The 18,584-nt window shown below is 38.6% G+C and overlaps 1 protein-coding gene across 9 annotated transcripts in view; it reads left to right on the plus strand.

Moving 5' to 3' along the window:
* PLEC (plectin) overlaps positions 1–18,584 on the plus strand; it is a 1,553,583-nt gene that overhangs the window by 837,181 nt on the left and 697,818 nt on the right. Inside the window, exon 1 of one of the 9 annotated variants that reach the window (XM_044067400.1) lies at positions 17–47. The exons of the other annotated variants lie outside the window; for them this stretch is intronic. Coding sequence (XP_043923335.1) covers positions 32–47 — 16 coding nt within the window. The 5' untranslated portion in view covers positions 17–31. Of the gene's footprint in view, positions 1–16; positions 48–18,584 lie in introns of those variants that run through there. 9 annotated transcript variants of the gene reach the window in all.

The following is an 18,584-nucleotide window of genomic DNA, read 5'->3' on the forward strand; positions in this document are numbered from 1 at the left end:
TTTTCGTTTTCTCTGCTTCTCAAGAACTGCAATGAAGGTCTTGCCTGGTAGGTTTCAGACTTCCCTCTTTGACATTTATATAACTGTGTATATGAAATGTTTTTCCCCCCTTCCTTCCTTTTATAGAACGGACATTCTACTCTTCTGTACTATTTTTATGTGAGATGTGCTTCCATTTTTAAAAGTCGTTGGCAGCTGTTGGGATGCATGTTATGTTTGATATTATGCCTGCGACATATGATGTTTTTTCATGTGATAGTTAGCCGTGACATTTTGTGGTGAAATTATTTTTCTGGGAAGGTCTTTTGTTTTCTGGGAAAAGGATGGAAAAGTGTCCCAACTGTTGGTTTTGTGCCTCCTTTTCTGTACATATAATTATATATACACATGTATGATTGTCTTCTTGGGTAACTGGCCATTCTGTTTAATAACTCCTGAAAAAAAAAGTGGAGGTGTGTGTGTGTGCGTGCGTATGTGTGTGTGTGTGTGTGTGTGTGTGTGTGTGTGTGTGTGTGTGTGTGTGTGTGTGTTTGTGTTTAGAAAATGGGAATATATCACCCCTAAAAGTAATAGAAGAAAGTTGAAAGGGAGTTGAAGAGATTGGAAGCGTAAAAGTGCTATGAGATGCACATTGTTCTTAACATGAGCTTGATTCTCTGTATCACAATAAGCAAATGTCATGAGAAATGTGTATTGGAATACAAACAAAAGCACAAATTCACGGACTGCACCAAGCTGTTTTAATGAAGAGCTAAAAGGCTCCAAATTAGCCTTTTAGCTCTTCATTAAAACAGCTTGGTGCAGTCCGTGAATTTGTGTTTTTGTTTGTTTTACTTAGTTATTACCCTGTTGGGTTCAGTGTTTTTACATGTGTATTGGAATAACTGCTGCATCCTTTGGGAAGACTTCAGAGAATTTGAGATGCTTTCCTTTGAACATTGCCCAGCTTTTACACCTTGTTCATTTCTCCTGCTTCATGACTGCAGTTGTTTGGAAGCAGAGGGGATTTTTATAGCGTTCTGAGCTGAGTTGAGTTTGTAGTGTACTACCAGTGAAGAAACTGTACTGTCACAGGCAAAGCTGTTGCAAGGGGCAAGAAATAATACGAGCCAGCAAATTCACAATGAGGCAAAAATGCATGTGAAATATAAACTGAGCTGTGCTGAAAACATGAATTTTTGGTATTCTAAGTTTCCCTGTCTGCTGATCCAGTACAAATATGATTTGGATACTTCATCATGAAAACTGTTTTATAATTCTTCCCACTCTTTTGTAAGTATTTTTGTGAGAGAGTTGAGGCTGTTTAATTTTATTATTTCTCATTGTCAAGTTTTTAAACATGCTCTTTGGAATATGTGGGTATCACTTGTGTTAACGTAAGGTGCATAGAGATCTTACGTGATAGCCAAATGCGTTCAGGATGCATAGGTATGTATTGCATCACTCCTGCTTATTGTATTTTATTTTGATTTTATTGAATCAAAGAATTATCAGGTATTTCCACTACCTGCTTACTATTTCAGGATTAAAACTCTGCATCAGTGCAGTGACGCTTGTCAAGTGGACATCACTTGGAAAAGAACTGCACTTCAGTGAAAGAGCTGTGTTTTCATACCAGCAGCTGTACTTTGGTGTTGAAGTCCAGATATTTCAGAATCATGTGACAATAGCCTTAGTTTGAGGGGATGGTACAGATATGTGTGTCCCACACTGTGAATATCAACTGTGGAAAGGAGAGAGACAGAGATGATGATACAGTTATACGTCTGTCATAAAGAACCATTCTTAAGTACCCTTATGTACAGCAAATGTTTTCTAGTTTTGTTCCAGCTGGGGAAACTTGGAAGCCCAGGAACCCTGATGTAAAAATGTTGTTTTTCAGCACTTAAGACTCTAAACGTTGCTGCCTATCACTCCTTCATAATGTGGTCTGTAAGGTTCCTGGTACATGTCATTTAGCTGTGAGTAACCCTTTTTATGTGGATGGGGATTGTTAGTGAGGCATAAGTGCTGAAGCTCTAGAAGCATACAGAAAGGCTAAAACAGAAGTCTGCGCTTACCTTAATAAGGGATTTAAAATGAAAATGACCAAAACTAAATAAATGAAAACATGCCTCATTGCTATATCAGGAATAGAAGGTCCTTTTGTGTGACAGAAGAACAGGGGAAGTTTGGGACTAATGACAGAATGTAAGTACAGCAAGCATTTGCAATAGTTTTACTGCTGTTAAAAAACTAATGTTTAGTTCAAGAAAACAAGGAGTGGTTAATAATACCAGCCTTCGGACTGTTTTAGATCACTATAGTATTACAGACTTTGGTGATTTGTTCATCCGTTATAATATGCTTAAATTCTAATAAGAATGCATATCCCATTTTGAATCAATCTATTCACATTATAAGCATACGCACAAAAATAATAAACAGCACTACCTTCCAACTGTCCATGTTTATGCCACTTTTAAGAAAAGTAATGCAGTAGGTAGGTTTAACTCTACCTACGTTATCCACTTATTTGTAGAAGTAAGCTTGCCAGAGGCCTATAAACCAATAATTGTGTAACATTTGATAAACAGTTGCCTTCCAGGAAGACTTTTGTAATGACGGAGGCTAACTTACTGCGAGATTAAAAACTCAGTAATTGACTGCACATCTAGCCAAATAAAGAAGTCCTTAATAGCCACTAGAAATAAACTAAGATAAGCTTAGTGAATGTTTTGACTGCATGAGATGGTGTACACATATAAAGTGATAGTACCTTAGCAACAGAATATAATGTCAGTCTGAGAACATCTGGTACTGAGCTGTAGAATGTTATAAACAGTTAATTATCTGATGTCAGAATCTGAATGTGCTGAATAAATCATTGCAGTGGTCTAACAGACTGACATAGAACATAGCTGTATTAATGTAAAAATATGAAATGGTGGAAGTGTTGAATACATTCTGTTACAAACAATGGACACTTTTTGAATGAAAATGATGAATCCACTAAACCCAAGAAGTAAATTCAAGAACCTATTTTATGTAATTACTCAAGTGATCCTTCAGCGGAGGGCAGTTGCTAATGTTCAAAGCATGTTGCCTTGGTTTTAAAACTGTTTGAACTTGTGTTGGGTGATTAACCACTTAGCTCCTGAAAATCATCCTGAAACCCAAATCAAGTATGTCACATGTTAGGACTTCTGCTTGTGAAACACCTGCATCATCACCATATAATATAAGGTCTAAACACTTGTGTACAGATGCCAGGCAGTTGCTTCATACTCTTACCCTTCAGGCCAAAGGTATTTCTTAGGTCACATTTTTTTAAGCCAGTGGGTTTTTCAGTGCTTTCATATATTTGCTACTTTATCTATATATCTGTCTGTATTTGTGTTTAGCTAGCTATCTATCCATCCTTTGTTGGTGGGTTTTGTCCCACTACGCTAGTAGCCTCTTTTCAGGGGAGAACTGAGGTGGTGTTTATACTACTAGGGAAAATTTGGACAGGGCATCAGGGAACTTTCTTACTCTATTTTTTGATAGGTGCCATGGGATCTTTTACATCTACCTGAAATGCCACCAACACAGGCAGATGTGTCCTCAATTTACAGTCTCATCAGAAGGACAGTGCATTCAAGAGTGCAGCACCCCTCTTATGTTGCACTGCAGTGTCAGAAACCTATCTACCTGATGTAGGAATAAAACTCACAGCCTTCTTCACCAAAGGCTAGTGTGCTACCTGTTGCACCAGTGACACTGACATTTTGTTGGCAGATGACTTTTTTTATTACATTATTTTCATTGTTTAAAGAAAAAGGCAACTGGTCCACCAGGTAACCAAAAAATACAAAGAATTAACTGAGAATAAAAGAACCAAACTGAACAAATTTCAAGGCATTTAAAACAGAAATTTCCAAGTTTTTCAAGTACAGTAACTGAATGCAACCTAAAAAATCCATGTCCATGATAGTTTGATATAAACCTCTCCGTGATGCTTTCCAATCACTAAATGTTTACTTGAACTTGGGAGAAGCTCCTATTCACTAAAATACTTGGTTATACAGGAATAAATACTTAGGAATTACATTTTCTAAAAACAATCTTAATTATACACTAATTCATCCATCCATCAATCTGCAGCCCCTTTTTCCTGTTTTTTTGCACATGGGGTCAGTGTGTCACTTCATCAGTGACAATCGTCTAGAGCCAAGGTTCATAATGCCAGGTGATTAGCTCTGCCATGGTAATTCTTCCACCACATACACTTGCATTCACTTTCACACCTATGGCAAATTTAGATACCATCTGTAAAACCTGGTCATTAATTCAGCAAGGTCTGTCACTGTGGAAATCCTTAAAATGCTCCCCTCTTTTTATGTCTACAGTATACTTGCTATTTTTAATAGAGCTTGACTGGCTATTCTCAGTAAAAACAGCCTTATGCCATTGCATGCCGAGTATTGTGATTTGGGAAATGGGTAAACCGTGCAAAATAAAATCTATATGGCCACAAGTATTACACTGCACTGGGACACCTCAGTCTCCTCTCGGGCAATCGGAGAGTTTTGGATTAGGTCTGGGGTAGACTTGAATGACATCCAGTGTCCAAGATGAAGGAGAGCCACCAGTGATAGTTGTTAATCTGATCCGAAATGGCCAAAAATGTTAAAAAGTAAACAAATGAGTAAATCGGTGATGATAAACAAAAGGAGCCCTATTGTGGAGTGTTTTGCTACTTCAAGTTCCCTGCTGTTGACCCAAAAGTAACACCATTCACGATGTATTTAACACGAACTGCTGAACTATTCTGAAAAAAAACTACTTGAAAGACACAGATCCTTTTTATTTACCACATAAGACACACTAGTGAGAGCCATCTGTAATGCACAATAGATTTGTTTGTTTCCAAAACATCATATTATCAAAGTGCAATGTACACCAGGGATGTCTTTCTGCTGCATTTAGACAAAAAATGCTGAGCAACATTTAACAAACTTTTTTACTCCAAGCAATCATATATTTACAAATGGGTATACTTTTCCAGCTGCTTTGTTAGAATAGTACCTTGATTTTGTTTCACAGTGCTAATGTTCCTGCAGCACTGGAAGAAGTTGATATTTTGTTCTGTCTCATACTGATATTTTTTTCTGCTAAGATTTTCTTTTCCCAAAGTATGCAATAGATCTAAACACCAGAAAAGCCAAAAAAAAAAACACAAACTGGATAAAATAGCTAGGAAATCACTCCACTGGTCACCCACAATTAAAAGTAAAGCCCGTTTTATTAAGCGCTTTTCGTCTCTCCTTATAGGGAGACTTCTTCAGATAACAGACATGTACAAATGCAAAGTTTAAATTGAAAAGTCATAAATCATGTGACACAATACACACCTCCATTTAAAAAAAAAACCTTCCCTATAACATCCACATATTGTTAACTGTGACATTTATTTCAATATTTTATGAGTAATGCCTTAAATATACTTTTACTAAGATATTTAGCCTAAAATTCATAATCAGCATTTTTATTTGTTTCATTATATTTATATTTTTAATAACTTCATTTTGATAAAAATTAAAATGTTAAAATATTAAAATAATTTGTCCTGACCCATTCTGTCCACATGACAGCACCTTACAACCAGAGGGTATGGACTCACTTCCACCTTTCATGAGCCTACCTCTCTAGATTTTTCAATTTAAGAACTCAAGATAGAATACACTTCATTCAATCTTGGAAAATGGCAGGCGTCTGTACGAAGCTGCCACCTCAATTCAAGTTTCTCCAACATCAATGAATCAGGACCACCTCTTTCATTTGAATTCACACAGTAAATAGCCCTAAATTTGAATGTATGATCTGGAAATGCTTCAACATGTCTAGCTAGGTCACTTTCTTTTTTCATTTTGGAAATGTAATATAAATGCTCATATACTCTTTCCCTTGACTTGCGGTCCGTTTTTGCAATATAAAAAGCTGGACAATGTTGGCACTGAGCCATGTAAACTACCACTCTACTCTGACAGTTGAACTTATATTTGGTCACATATTTCTGTTCCCTCAATGTGAAGCATTGGCCAACCTGCATGTGTTTGCAAAAGTTATCCGTATTACATTTACCCATACCTGTTCGTGTACTTGCACCTTTTGACTTATATTGTAATATATTTTTCAGGTTTTGCCCTCGTTGGAACACTATTCTGGGTGCTTCACAAAATTTATGCCTGAGAACATTGTCATTCATAATTAATGACCAATTTTTGTTTATAAGGGAGTATAAAGCTGGAGCATTTACACTATATCTAGTAATGAGGGCTGTAGTACTGTATTCTCTCGTCCTTGGTACCATATTCATATCCCCCACATTGTTACCTCCTATCATACCCTTAGTGCTCGAAATTGGTTTGTAAAAACTACTAGCCCTCTTATCCCGAACTTCTCTAATCAATTCGTTGGTTAATTGTTCTGGATAACATCTTACCCTAAACATGTTACTCAGGTTATTGCATTCCAACACAAATTCATTGTCACTGGACACCATCCGGGCAGCTCTGACTAATTGCCCCTTGACTACTGAATTTTTTTGACGTAATGGATGGCAACTAGTAAAGTGAAGGAATGTGTTGGAGTACGTTTCCTTCTGGAAAATTTGTGCACTATAACTGTTGGTGATGCTGTCTTTCCTGAGGTTTACATCCAAATAGGTTATTGATTCAGAGCTGAAAGTAAATGTGAATGTAAAAAACTGTGTTGTATTGTTAAAATAAGTAACCATATCTGTAGCTTGTTTCTAGTCCCCATTAAAAATCATAAAAATATAATCCAAGAACCTAGTGTAATGGATAATCCAGTTGGCAATCTCTTCATTGTTTCTCACAAAATGCCACTCCCAGTATGCCATTACTAAGTTCGCTAAGCTGGCACCACATGGTGAATCCATGGCTACCCCAACTTTCTAGAAGTAATACTTGTTATTGAAAGTTATGAAATTCTGTGTTAGCACTATGTCTATGAGTTCACAAACAAGGGAAACGTCATCCTCAGGTGCTCCATTACTGCACATCATATAGCTTTCCCATTCTACTCCTTCTGCATGAGGAATAGAAGAGTATAGATCTTTTAAATCAACTGTAATAAAATTATAAATGGGGTTGAACTCTATTGCATTAATGTTTGAGAGGAAGATCCAGGAGGCTTTGCAAATTTGACTCTCCTGGATCACATATCTATTTAACTTTTGATCTATGACTTTTGCCAGGGAGTATGTAATATTGTGCCTAGCATCCACCAATGGTCTCATAGGGGGATTTGTTATACTTTTATAGACCTTTGGTATTCCACAAAATATTGGGATTCTTGGGGCTGGCATTAGTTGAAGAGGTCTGTACTGATCCTAGCCTCGATGAATAGGTAATTTAACCAAGATTTAATTCTTGAATAAGCTCTATAAACCTCTGATGTAGAGACTTATTCATAAGTTTCACTGTTCAACACATTTTCCATCCTATTGATGTAATCATCAGTAAACAGAATATATTGTCCAAAACATTAGTAAGAATGAAAAATTGTTGTTAGAAGGGCTACGACAGGGAGCGATACGTATAATGCAACCCGATAAGGGGGGTGGGCTGGCAATCATGTTTACGGACCACAAGTTAAGAGAAAGAATATGTGAGCATTTATATTACATTTCCAAAATGAAAAAAGAAAGTGCCCTAGCTAGACATATTGAAGCATTTTCAGATAAGACATTCAAATTTAGGGCTATTAACTGTGTGAATTCAAATGGAAGAGGTGGTCCTGATTCATTGATGTTGGAGAAACTTGAACTGAGGTGGCAGCTTCGTACAGACGCCTGCCATCTTCCAGGATTGAATGAAGTGTATTCTATCTTGTCTTTCTTAAGTTGAAAAATCTAGAGAAGTAAGCCCATGAAAGGTGGAAGTGAGTCCATACCCTCCTGGTTGTAAGGTACTGTCATGTGGATAGAATGGGTCAGGACAAATGATTTTAATATTTTAACATTTTCATTTTTATCAGAATGAAGTTCTTAAAAATATAAATATAATTAAACAAATAACGCTGATTATGAATTTTAGGCTAAATATCTTAGTAAAAGTATATTTAAGGCATTACTCATAAATTATTGAAATAAATGTCACAGTTAACAATATGTGGATGTTATAGGGAAGGGTTTTTTTTAAATGGAGGTGTGTTAAGTATCACATGATTGATGACTTTTCTATTTAAACCTTGCATTTGTACATGTCTGTTATCTGAAGAAATCTCCCTATAAGAAGAGACGAAAAGCGCTTAATGAAACTGACTTTACTTTTAATTGTGGGTGAACAGTGGAGTGATTTCCTAGCTTTTGTATCCAGTTTATACAATAGATCTCCTAAACTTGTCCTTCTTTTGAAGTTTTCTCTACTTCAGGTTACTCTGTCCCGTTTTTTTTTTCTTTGGAATGGGAGTAGGCACAGTTATTTTCTTACTTGTAAAATCTCTACAGATTGTGTCAGTAAATTATATTTTTGCTTGTTGGTAGTGCACTGACCAGTTTCAGGCTCAGCTTGGATGAAATTAAAAAGATTTTACTAACAAAAAATACAGACATGTAAGCAATAAGAAAATAGTTCAGACTAATTACATAGAAATAGCCACGTATACACATTCCAGTGAACAAGTCAGTCAAGCAGAGTATAATGTACAATGTATACATTAGTTTCAATAGTGTTTCAATCTTCAGTAAATCTTGAGAGAGGAGAGAGACTTGGAAAGGAGGTAGATAAGGTGCGATGTTCTGTGTTGAAGCAGGGGATTTTGGCTTAGATGAAGAAGTGTTTTTTGAGTCACATTCTGAATTTAGAGTAAGTGTAGCTTCCTTTAATGTCCGGGGATAACTTGCCAAACAGTAGGTGCCTGACAGGAGAAACCATGTACTGTGGAGTTTGGTTCTTGGGGTTTTGAGATTTGGTGTGATTTGTTAGGTGTTTCTCAGGTTGTGTAAGGAGGTTTTTTTTCATGATATCTAGCTGCAAGGGGGTAATGTGTGGAGGTGGAGCAGTTCATAGAGTTTGGGTCCTAAAAGTAAGTTAGATCTTCGTTTTATGGGTAGCCATTTGACTTGTTCTAGGGTGATACAGTGATGCTCACAGACAAGTTTGTAATTAATTGGCAGATGCTATTAGAGATCATCTGGAGTGGGACAATGTTTTTTATGTTACATCTTTCTTCTTTGTAGTCACTAAACATGAGTACTTTTTCAAAAGCTATGATTTTTTTAGGTGTAGGGGCTCCTTCCTCATACACTGCATTAGTAACTGGTGTTAGATTTCTTGCCGCTACAGTCTGCTATGACTAACACCACAACCTAGTTAACAGAACTACCTTGGTGGTGGTCAAGGAAAACCTTTTTCCTCTGTAACCAGAAAATTGTTTTTTTTTTTTTTTTATTTGCTGTAGTGGGAGGGAAAGAAGCATTCCTAACATCCTGCTGTGTAGGTTTTTCCCTGAACAATAAGAAACTAATAAGATTTCATGTAAAACATGCACAGTATGTACTGGGAAGGTTGATTAACATAGAATATTTGTGCTGCATTTAGACAATCCCACTACCCAGTTATCAAATAGTAAGTAAATATGTATTTGGCAGGGTAGGGAATCACTACATGTGGGAAATGTGGGCAGACACAACGATTCCTGGACTTTATTAACACAAATACCTTTGACCAGATAGTGCATACACTTACCAGAGGTTCAACCATACTGGACCAGATACTCACTAATATGGGAGAGCGCTGTACCCCACCCCTGTGTTATGTCCTCACTAGTGAGGTCAGACCACAAAGCTGTCTCCTTCAAAATGAAAATTAACTTGGTAGCCATAAGAAACCCTGTAACAGTAAGGAACTATTCCAAAGCAAACTACATTGTATTAAGTGATAGTTTGTCAAAATTCAATGCCTCTCCCATTCCCATGTTCGCTGTAACCAGTGCAAAATTGTCCACAGAGTTCCTGTACAACCATGTAAATGTGCTTAGAGGCTGCTATACCTACTAGAAGTAAGCCCAAAACAAACCATACTGGTGGAATCCTAACTTTAATAAAATATATAACAAAAGGAAAAAATCATGGCTAAAATCAAGAACAGCAACTCCTATAATGATAGGAGCTCTATAAAGTAAGCAAGAAACTAAGAGGAGTAATTATGTCTAACAAGGCCAGTTATGAGGTAAAGATAGCCTTACATGCTAAAGACAACAACAAGGCCTTCTACAGTTATGTCTGAAACCTCAAAGGCAGCACTCATCAGTGTTCCGACTAGTGTTCAGTGGTGTCACCTTTACTGTGCAGAGCGACATAGCAAATTTGCTAGCTGACAAATTCAGCTCAAAATTCACCCCCACTCCACACCCTTCCTCCACCCATGAAGCACCTGCTAGCATAACCCACTAACTATTAAGAGCGAGCAGGTCCTGGAGGCACTCGCTAAGGCCAAAAACACAACCTCAATAGGCCCATACAATATTCTGGGATGCCTCATAAATAGCTGGAAACATAACCTTTCAAGACCACATGAATCACTTTTCAACTACAGTCTCAAAACAGGCATTATGCATCATGAGAATGGAGGACTGCTACGGTTATCCCACTTCAGAAGGGTGGACCATCAACTGACCCTGGAAACTACAGACCTGTTAGTCTGACTAGTCTAATATGCAAAGCCATGGAACAAATTATCATGGAAATGATCAAGAAAGACATAAGCAATCTTCAGACACTAGCTCCAACTCAGCTTGGCTTTGTCAAGGGAAGGTCATGCCTACTAAACCTGGTGGACGACTTTGAGAATGTCACCAAGGCAATAGATGAGGGGAAAATGAAGCATATCATGTATCTGGATGGGCTAAGCTATTCGATAAACTACCCCACTCAGATATTGTTGAAAAACTCACTGAATTGGTCTTAATCCCCTACATAACTTGCTGTTTTGACAGCTGGCTCACAGACAGGATCCAGGACATCAGGATTGCTGAGACCACCTCAGTTAAGACACTGATCAGCAGTAGCATACCTCATTGTTCCATGCTGGGACCACTCCTATTTGGCATCTACTTCTTGGAGGTAGAGACTAATGTCACATGCCTTTGGCTAACCAAGTTTGCAGATTCTCCCCATGACACAAGCATCTTACAAAATGATCTAAGACAAACAAATGACTGGTGCCAATGTTATGGATTAAAATGCAATTTCAAGAAATGCATTATAGTGCTTTCTGGGAAAGCTGCCACACAGACTAATTACTTCTTTGCTAAGACTCCCCTAAGAGCTTACCCAGTACTCAGGGATCTGGGAACATATGTAGACAGTAATCTGGCCTTTGACGAACATGTGGCCAAGGTAGTAAGAAAATCATTCTATGTTGCTCAACTTGTAAGTGAGAGCATGGCATCCAGGTGCAAGGAAGTCATAGTGCCATTTTATTCAGCCCATATCAGACCCATCACTGAGTACAGTGACCCCTTCGGTATGTACTTGACCAGACAAATGCAACAGTTGGAATCCCCACAAAGGTTCCTTACCAGGAGAATTCTGGGTATAAGCACATTGTCCTATACAAATCACCTTAAACCCTATCTCTATACTCAGTCAACCACAGGTTACTTAGAGACGAACTATACCTGGCATTCAAGGTGTTCTCAGATCCATATCTGATAGAACTTTTATACATCTGCAAAACAAACAGCATCGGAACCACTAGATCCAAGGTCTTAAATTTTGTTTGTGACACAAATAAGACATATTAGCAAGACAGATATGTTTCTCCGAGGATCCCCATGCTGTGGAACAGGCTCCCCTTCCATGTCAAGCAGAGACCATCCCTAACCTTTTTAAGCGTAATCTTGATCAGTGGATGGGAAACTGGAAATTCACCCTGGGTCTGGCCCCTTATGTCTTTGCTGTACAGAAGCAGATAGTAATGCACAGACTAACATACCCCCCCACACACACACATAACCTCTAGAAACGTCCTAACTAAAATACCCCCTCTTAATAAGTGCCTGTGATACACAGGGATAAAGTTGGGTTGATTTGCATAGCTAGACTTGTATAGGCCCTGGTGGTCATTAGCCTAGTATATATCTATGAACGTATGTGTTCTTAGCTTTGAGTTGTCCTTTAAGGGTTTATCACATTGTAAAAAAATCATGTAGAAAATAATGTTCCGTGCAGCTATATATGTGTGTGCTTCCCACCCTAGGGTATGTGACTTATTAAATGCTAGCTGGATTTATTGTAATATACCATAGAAAACACTAGCATTAGCAGTAGGCTGCAATAACAATGGGAAAACATGTTTGGCTGGTAGATTAAAGCAGTGAAGACATTGGATCTGAAGGCAGTAACTCTACGGTGAATGCAGAGTCTCACGCTAAATACATTCGAGTGTAGTTTCAGTTCTTCCAGGTTTTGACTATGAGGTTATATTTTCTAAGGATTTAACACCAATTTGCTGTACTGCTGATAATGAATTGCTACAATTATTTGTTGATGTCTGAATAAGTGCCATTGTTACATTTCATGCAATCACTTTAATTTCATCATTGTTGACTTTCAGTTTAATTTCTCCATGGAAACATTGGTTTCTGCTTTCAAAGGAAGCACAATTTAGGTTGTATTGTATGAGTGATGGGCAGCATGATTGCTTAGTGTTATTTCTGCAGTGCTAGTTATATACCAGCAAACTACTGATGGATATAGGATAATTGTCTGTGTGTAATAACAGAGTTCCCCTGCATAATAAGCATTTAGTGATAGAGTCATAAGTTGAGGTGTCAAGCAAGACCTTTTGACCGTCACAAAACTTGATTGTCATTTCTCCTTCATGGCATGTTATCACCCGCATTTTGTTTGTTTCTTTCTACAGTTTAATAACTGGGTTATATACTACTAAGCAGATAACCATTTGCAGAGCAATAAATGAAGAAAAGCTACAGTGTGTTACAAACAACACATATTTAAATGTAACTATATCTAGGGCATACAGGGGCACATTGTTTAAAGAGTATATTAAATAGTGCAAGCTAGTCAAAAGGAGGAGAAGAAATTGTACAAAAAAAAGTGGATTACTGGTCATGAAGATGGTGGAGAGATGGGAAATTAGAGAAGACGTCAGATGCAGGTGGAGAGTGAAGAAAGTAAGAGATGGGATGGAGGAGACGTTAAAGGATACAGTTGTCATCTTTTTTTTTGGAAAATGTTAGCGAAATAGCGATGAACTGCATTTTAGTGCTTCTGGCAACACAGCATATGCTTTCAGAAGGTTCTGAGTAATGTATCCATCCTGTTTTCTTCTAGTGTTAATAATGTTAACAGCCTATCATATCTAATATTTGCTCTACCTGATAAACACTCTGAACATGGTCTTTTAAATATAATTGTGTTGTACATGGTAGTTAAGAGCTCAGTAATTCTGAGTTGTATCGGGTAATTAAATGCAAATGCATAAAGGCATGCTGGTCTGCACCACTGAAACGTAATAAAATATTATCAGTTTAATGTTTTATTATAGATGTATGTAATGTTCAGGAGTGTTTGCATTATGGGATATTAGGCTTAATAGTAAGGCAGTAATATTATATAGTTTTAGAAGAAATGGGAAAATGAGGTTTATGGATAGATGGATTGATATGTATGCGGGTGGTTACTGTTTTTTTCCTGTCTGTTATGTAGCCTGTGTGGTTTTGTGCTGGGTTAATTGAGTCACTTTCTGGTGTAAACTGCAACAATTTAACAGTAGCTACTTTAAGTGGAAGGATCATAAAATTAAAATGTAGAAAATATGAACTGTAAGTACTGAAATTTATAAAAGTTAGGCATATATGTTTCATTCTGGCAATACGTCCTTTTGCTTATTAAACCAACATGCTTGTATAATGGTCCCATCACAGTATTTCATGCATATTGTTTTGTATGTAGCAGCACAGCATCTGTCAGCCCTTTCTCAATGACTGCCATTCCCCGGACCTGTGACAGCACATGTCCAAGCCAGCGTAATCTTGCCTCTCTGGCTTTGTCTCCAAACCTTCCAACCTGGGCTGACCCTCTAATATACTTATTCCTAATCCTGTCCACCCTTGTCACACCCAGTGCAAATCTTAACATCTTTAACTCTGCCACATTCAGCTCAAACTCCTGCCTTTTTGTCAATGCCACTGTCTCCAACCCATATAACATAGCTGGTCTCACTACCCTCTTGTAGACCTTCCCTTTCACTCTTACAGGTACTCGTCTGTCACAAATCACTCCTGACACTCTTCTCCACCCACTCCATCCTGCCTGTACTCTCTTCTTCACCTCTCTTCCACACTCACCGGTACTCTGAACTATTGACCCCAAGTATTTAAACTCATCCACCTTCACCACCTCTACTCCTTGCATCCTCACCATTCCTCTATCCTCCCTCTCATTCACACACATATATTCTGTCTAAGTCCTGCTGACCTTCATTCCTCTTCTATCTAGAGCATATCTCCATATCTCCAGTGTCTCCTCCACCTGTTCCCTTATATCACTACAGATCACAATGTCATCTGCAAACATCATAGTCCATGGGGACTCCTGTCTGAAATCGTCTGTCAACCTGTCCATCACCACTGCAAATAAGAAAGGGCTCAGAGCTGATCCTTGATGTAACCCCACCTCCACCTTAAACCCATCCGTCACTCCCACCGCAGACCTCACCGCTGTCACACTACCCTCGTACATATCCTGTACCACTCTTACATACTTCTCTGACACTCCTGACTTCCTCATACAATACCACAACTCCTCTCTAGGCACCCTGTCATATGCTTTCTCCAAGTCTACAAAAACGCAATGCAACTCCTTCTGACATTCTCTGTACTTTGCCATCAACACTCTCAGAGCAAACATCACATCTGTAGTGCTCTTTCCCGGCATGAAACCATACTGCTGTTCACTAATCATCACATCCTTTCTTAACCTAGCTTCCACTAATCTTTCCCATAACTTCATGCTGTGACTGATCAATTTAATCCATCTGTAGTTACTACAGCTCTGCACATCACCCTTATTCTTAAAAATCGGTACCAAAACACTTTTTCTCCATTCCTCAGGCATCCTCTTACTTTCCAACATTTCATTAAACAATCTGGTTAAAAACTCCACTGCCATTTCACCTAAACACCTCCATGCTTCCACGGGTATGTCATCTGGGCCAACAGCCTTTCCATTCTTCATTCTCTTCATAGCTATCCTTACTTCCTCCTTACTAATCCATTGTACTTCATGATTCACTATCCCTACATCATCCAACCTTCTCTCCCTCTCATTCTCTTCATTCATCAACCCCTCAAACTACTCTTTCCATCATCTCAACACACTCTCCTCGCTTGTGAGTATGTTTCCCTCATTATCCTTTATCACCTTTACCTGCTGCACATCTTTCCTAGCTCGGTCCCTCTGTCTAGCCAATTGGTACAGGTCCTTTTCTCCCTCCTTAGTGTCCAACCTTTCATACAACTCTTCATATGAATAATCCTTAGCCTTCGCCACCTCTGTCTTTGCCATGCACCTCATCTCCTTATACTCCTATCTACTTTCTTCATTTCTCTGACAATCCCACTTCTTCTTTGCCAACCTCTTTGCCTGTATATTCTTCTGTACTTCCTCATTTCACCACCATGTCTCCTTGTCGTCCTTCCTCTGTCCCGATGTGATACCAAGCACCTTTCTAGCCGTCTCCCTTACTAGCTCTGCTGTAGTTACCCAGCTATTTGGTAACTCTTTAAAGCCACCCAGTGCCTGTCTTAACTCATCCCTGAACTCCACCTCACAATTACCCTTTTTCAATTTCCACCATTTGATCCTTGGTGCTGCCCTCACACTCCTCCACCTCTTCTTGATCACCAACGTTATCCTACAAACCACCATCCTATGCTGCCTAACTACACTTTCTCCAGCCACCACTTTACAGTCTCCAGTCTCCTTCAAACTGGCCCTCCTACATAAGATATAATCGACCTGTGTGCATCTTCCTCCACTCTTGTATGTCACCCTATGCTCCTCCCTCTTGTTAAAGTACGTATTCACCAAAGCCATATCCATCCTTTTCGCATAATCCACTACCATCTGACCTTCTGCATTCCTTTGTTTAACACCATACCTACCCATCACTTCCTCATCCCCACTGTTCCCTTCACCAGCATGCCCATTTAAATCTGCTCCAATCACCACTCTTTCACCCTTGGGTACAGTCATCACCACTTCATCCAATTCACTCCAAAATTTTTCTTTCTCATCACTAACAACATTAATCATTACACCATCAATTTCCAGCTTCATAAACATCACTCTATCAGACACCCTTTTCACCTCCAAAACACTCTTCGCATACTCTTCCTTCAGAATAACTCCTACGCCATTTTTCCTCTCAACCACACCATGATAAAACAATTTGAACCCACCTCCGATACACCTAGCCTTACTCCCCTTCCATCTGGTCTCTTGCACACACAATATACCACCCTTCCTTCTGTCCATCATATCAGCTAGCTCTCTCCCTATACCAGTCATACTGCCAACATTCAAAGTTCCGACCCTCACTACCACAGTCCTAGCCTTTCTCCTCTCTTCCTGCCTTCGGCCATGCCTTCTGCCAACAGTAGCCCAATTTCCGCCAGCACCCTGTTGGCTAACAGTACTGGTGGCGGTCATTGTTAACCCGGGCCTCGACCGATCCGGTATGGAAATATTAACTGGTGACTGCATGAAAAGATTTGGCGAAGTTTTACGCCAGATGCCCTTCCTGACACAACCCTCCCCATTTATCCGGGCTTGGGACCGGCACAAAGAAATGCACTAGCTTGTGCATCCCCGCTATCCAACAATTCTCTAAAGTCTGCAAAAGTCATAGTCTGCTAAGTAAAATGATGATGATAATGCACCAGCGTATTCGCAGACATGTTGATGGGTTACAGCTACATTTCACTCACTATCTACTAATGAAGAAAATCAGAAAGCAGTGAGCATAATATTTAAATTATATGTCACACATATTATTTCCTATCAGGAAGGCACACATTTGAAAAAAGGACCGTGATTTTTAATGAAAATATTTACATCTTTTGGAATAGGCTCTGTCAGAAGTAGCAGACAGGTAAGTGTCTTTCCCTGTGAAGCTGTGTGCCATGCTTTGATTCTGATGACGAGGGGCCTCTTGACATTTGTTGTGAAGGTCACATGCCATCTAAACCTCACAGTAACTGCTTCAGCACAGTTTGCCCATCTAACGTTCTCCGCTTGCCGTAAAGCCTGCTTACCTGCTGCAACCAGAATTGATCTGGATATGCAGAATTCTTCTGACGCTTGCTCTGCGTTTGATTTTTGCTTCCTTTTGTGGTTGGCCACCTCATTCAACCTAATTTGTATTGTTTTAACAGACATACAGTGTACTGTCTTCCTCATTGTGCAACCTTCATTATGCTTGTCAAGGAATTTTTATCTAACAGCCTTCATTTAGCTCCTTAACGCCTTTTTTCTAACTTGTCTTAAAAAGTATGTATTCTTGCCTTACTTCATTCTTTCTCAGCCAGAATTCCCTTCTTTGCTTTTTTTCTTCCTTTAGCCTTTCTCTACTTTATTGAAAGTATTTTTAAATGTCTTTTTCATCAAATATATACAAACAGCATGTATAATTTCTCATCCCTGAATTATTAATTTTTTAATATACATCTCCATGCCTTCTTTTCATCTGTCAAGAAACATGGTACTCCCCCTTTCCTGTCTTTATCATCCTATTATGTAGACCTCTCAACATCCTGTTATACTGACTTATTTTCTTTCTCCCAAATTCCTTAGTCCTCCTGATATTGTATCCCTTTAACATAGTTCACCCAAAGCTGGTCAGCATTTCTTTTACCCTTTTGTATTATTTATTCCCATTTTCTCTGTCTTCCCCTCAAAAGCAAATCTTCAGCACTTTATGATACAACAAGCCTGTCTGCATAATATGGCCCTTAATGTCTAAAAGTACCTACTTCCAAAAACAGAAATCTATCTCTGTTACCGTGACATGCATGACCTGCTTTTATAAAAGAGTTCCCAACCCTGCTTTATCTGTAATTTCTTTACCAATCCTTTACACCTAAGTTTGTAGCTTTTCTCTCCGTCCTTTTTTTCAAAAATCATAATTGAATTATTCAAACCACACAGCTAACACCACAGCATGTATGGTCTTCCTCAGAAATGACTTGATGCTTATTAGGATTCAGTGGGCCATATATATTTCTTTTACTTTCTGCCCTTTACATAGGAAATCTACATGCCACCTTCCTGTCAATGTCACTTCTAACTTTTTGTGTGCATATCTCATTATTGTTAATAAAACCTGCTGTCCTGAGCATTCTTCACCGCCAAATGACCAAAATGACCTATCTGTACAGCATGCTTCCACCTTTTCTTTTTTTTTTTTTTTCTGACGCAAACCATATCCTGATAGGAAGTTATATCTGTTTACACATCCATCATCCACTGTAAGGTAAACATAACTTTATTGCACATTTCTAATATT

This window comes from Protopterus annectens, chromosome 3.part1 (assembly GCF_019279795.1).
Source record: "Protopterus annectens isolate FY-2018-M chromosome 3.part1, PAN1.0, whole genome shotgun sequence".
Lineage (NCBI taxonomy): Eukaryota > Metazoa > Chordata > Ceratodontiformes > Protopteridae > Protopterus > Protopterus annectens.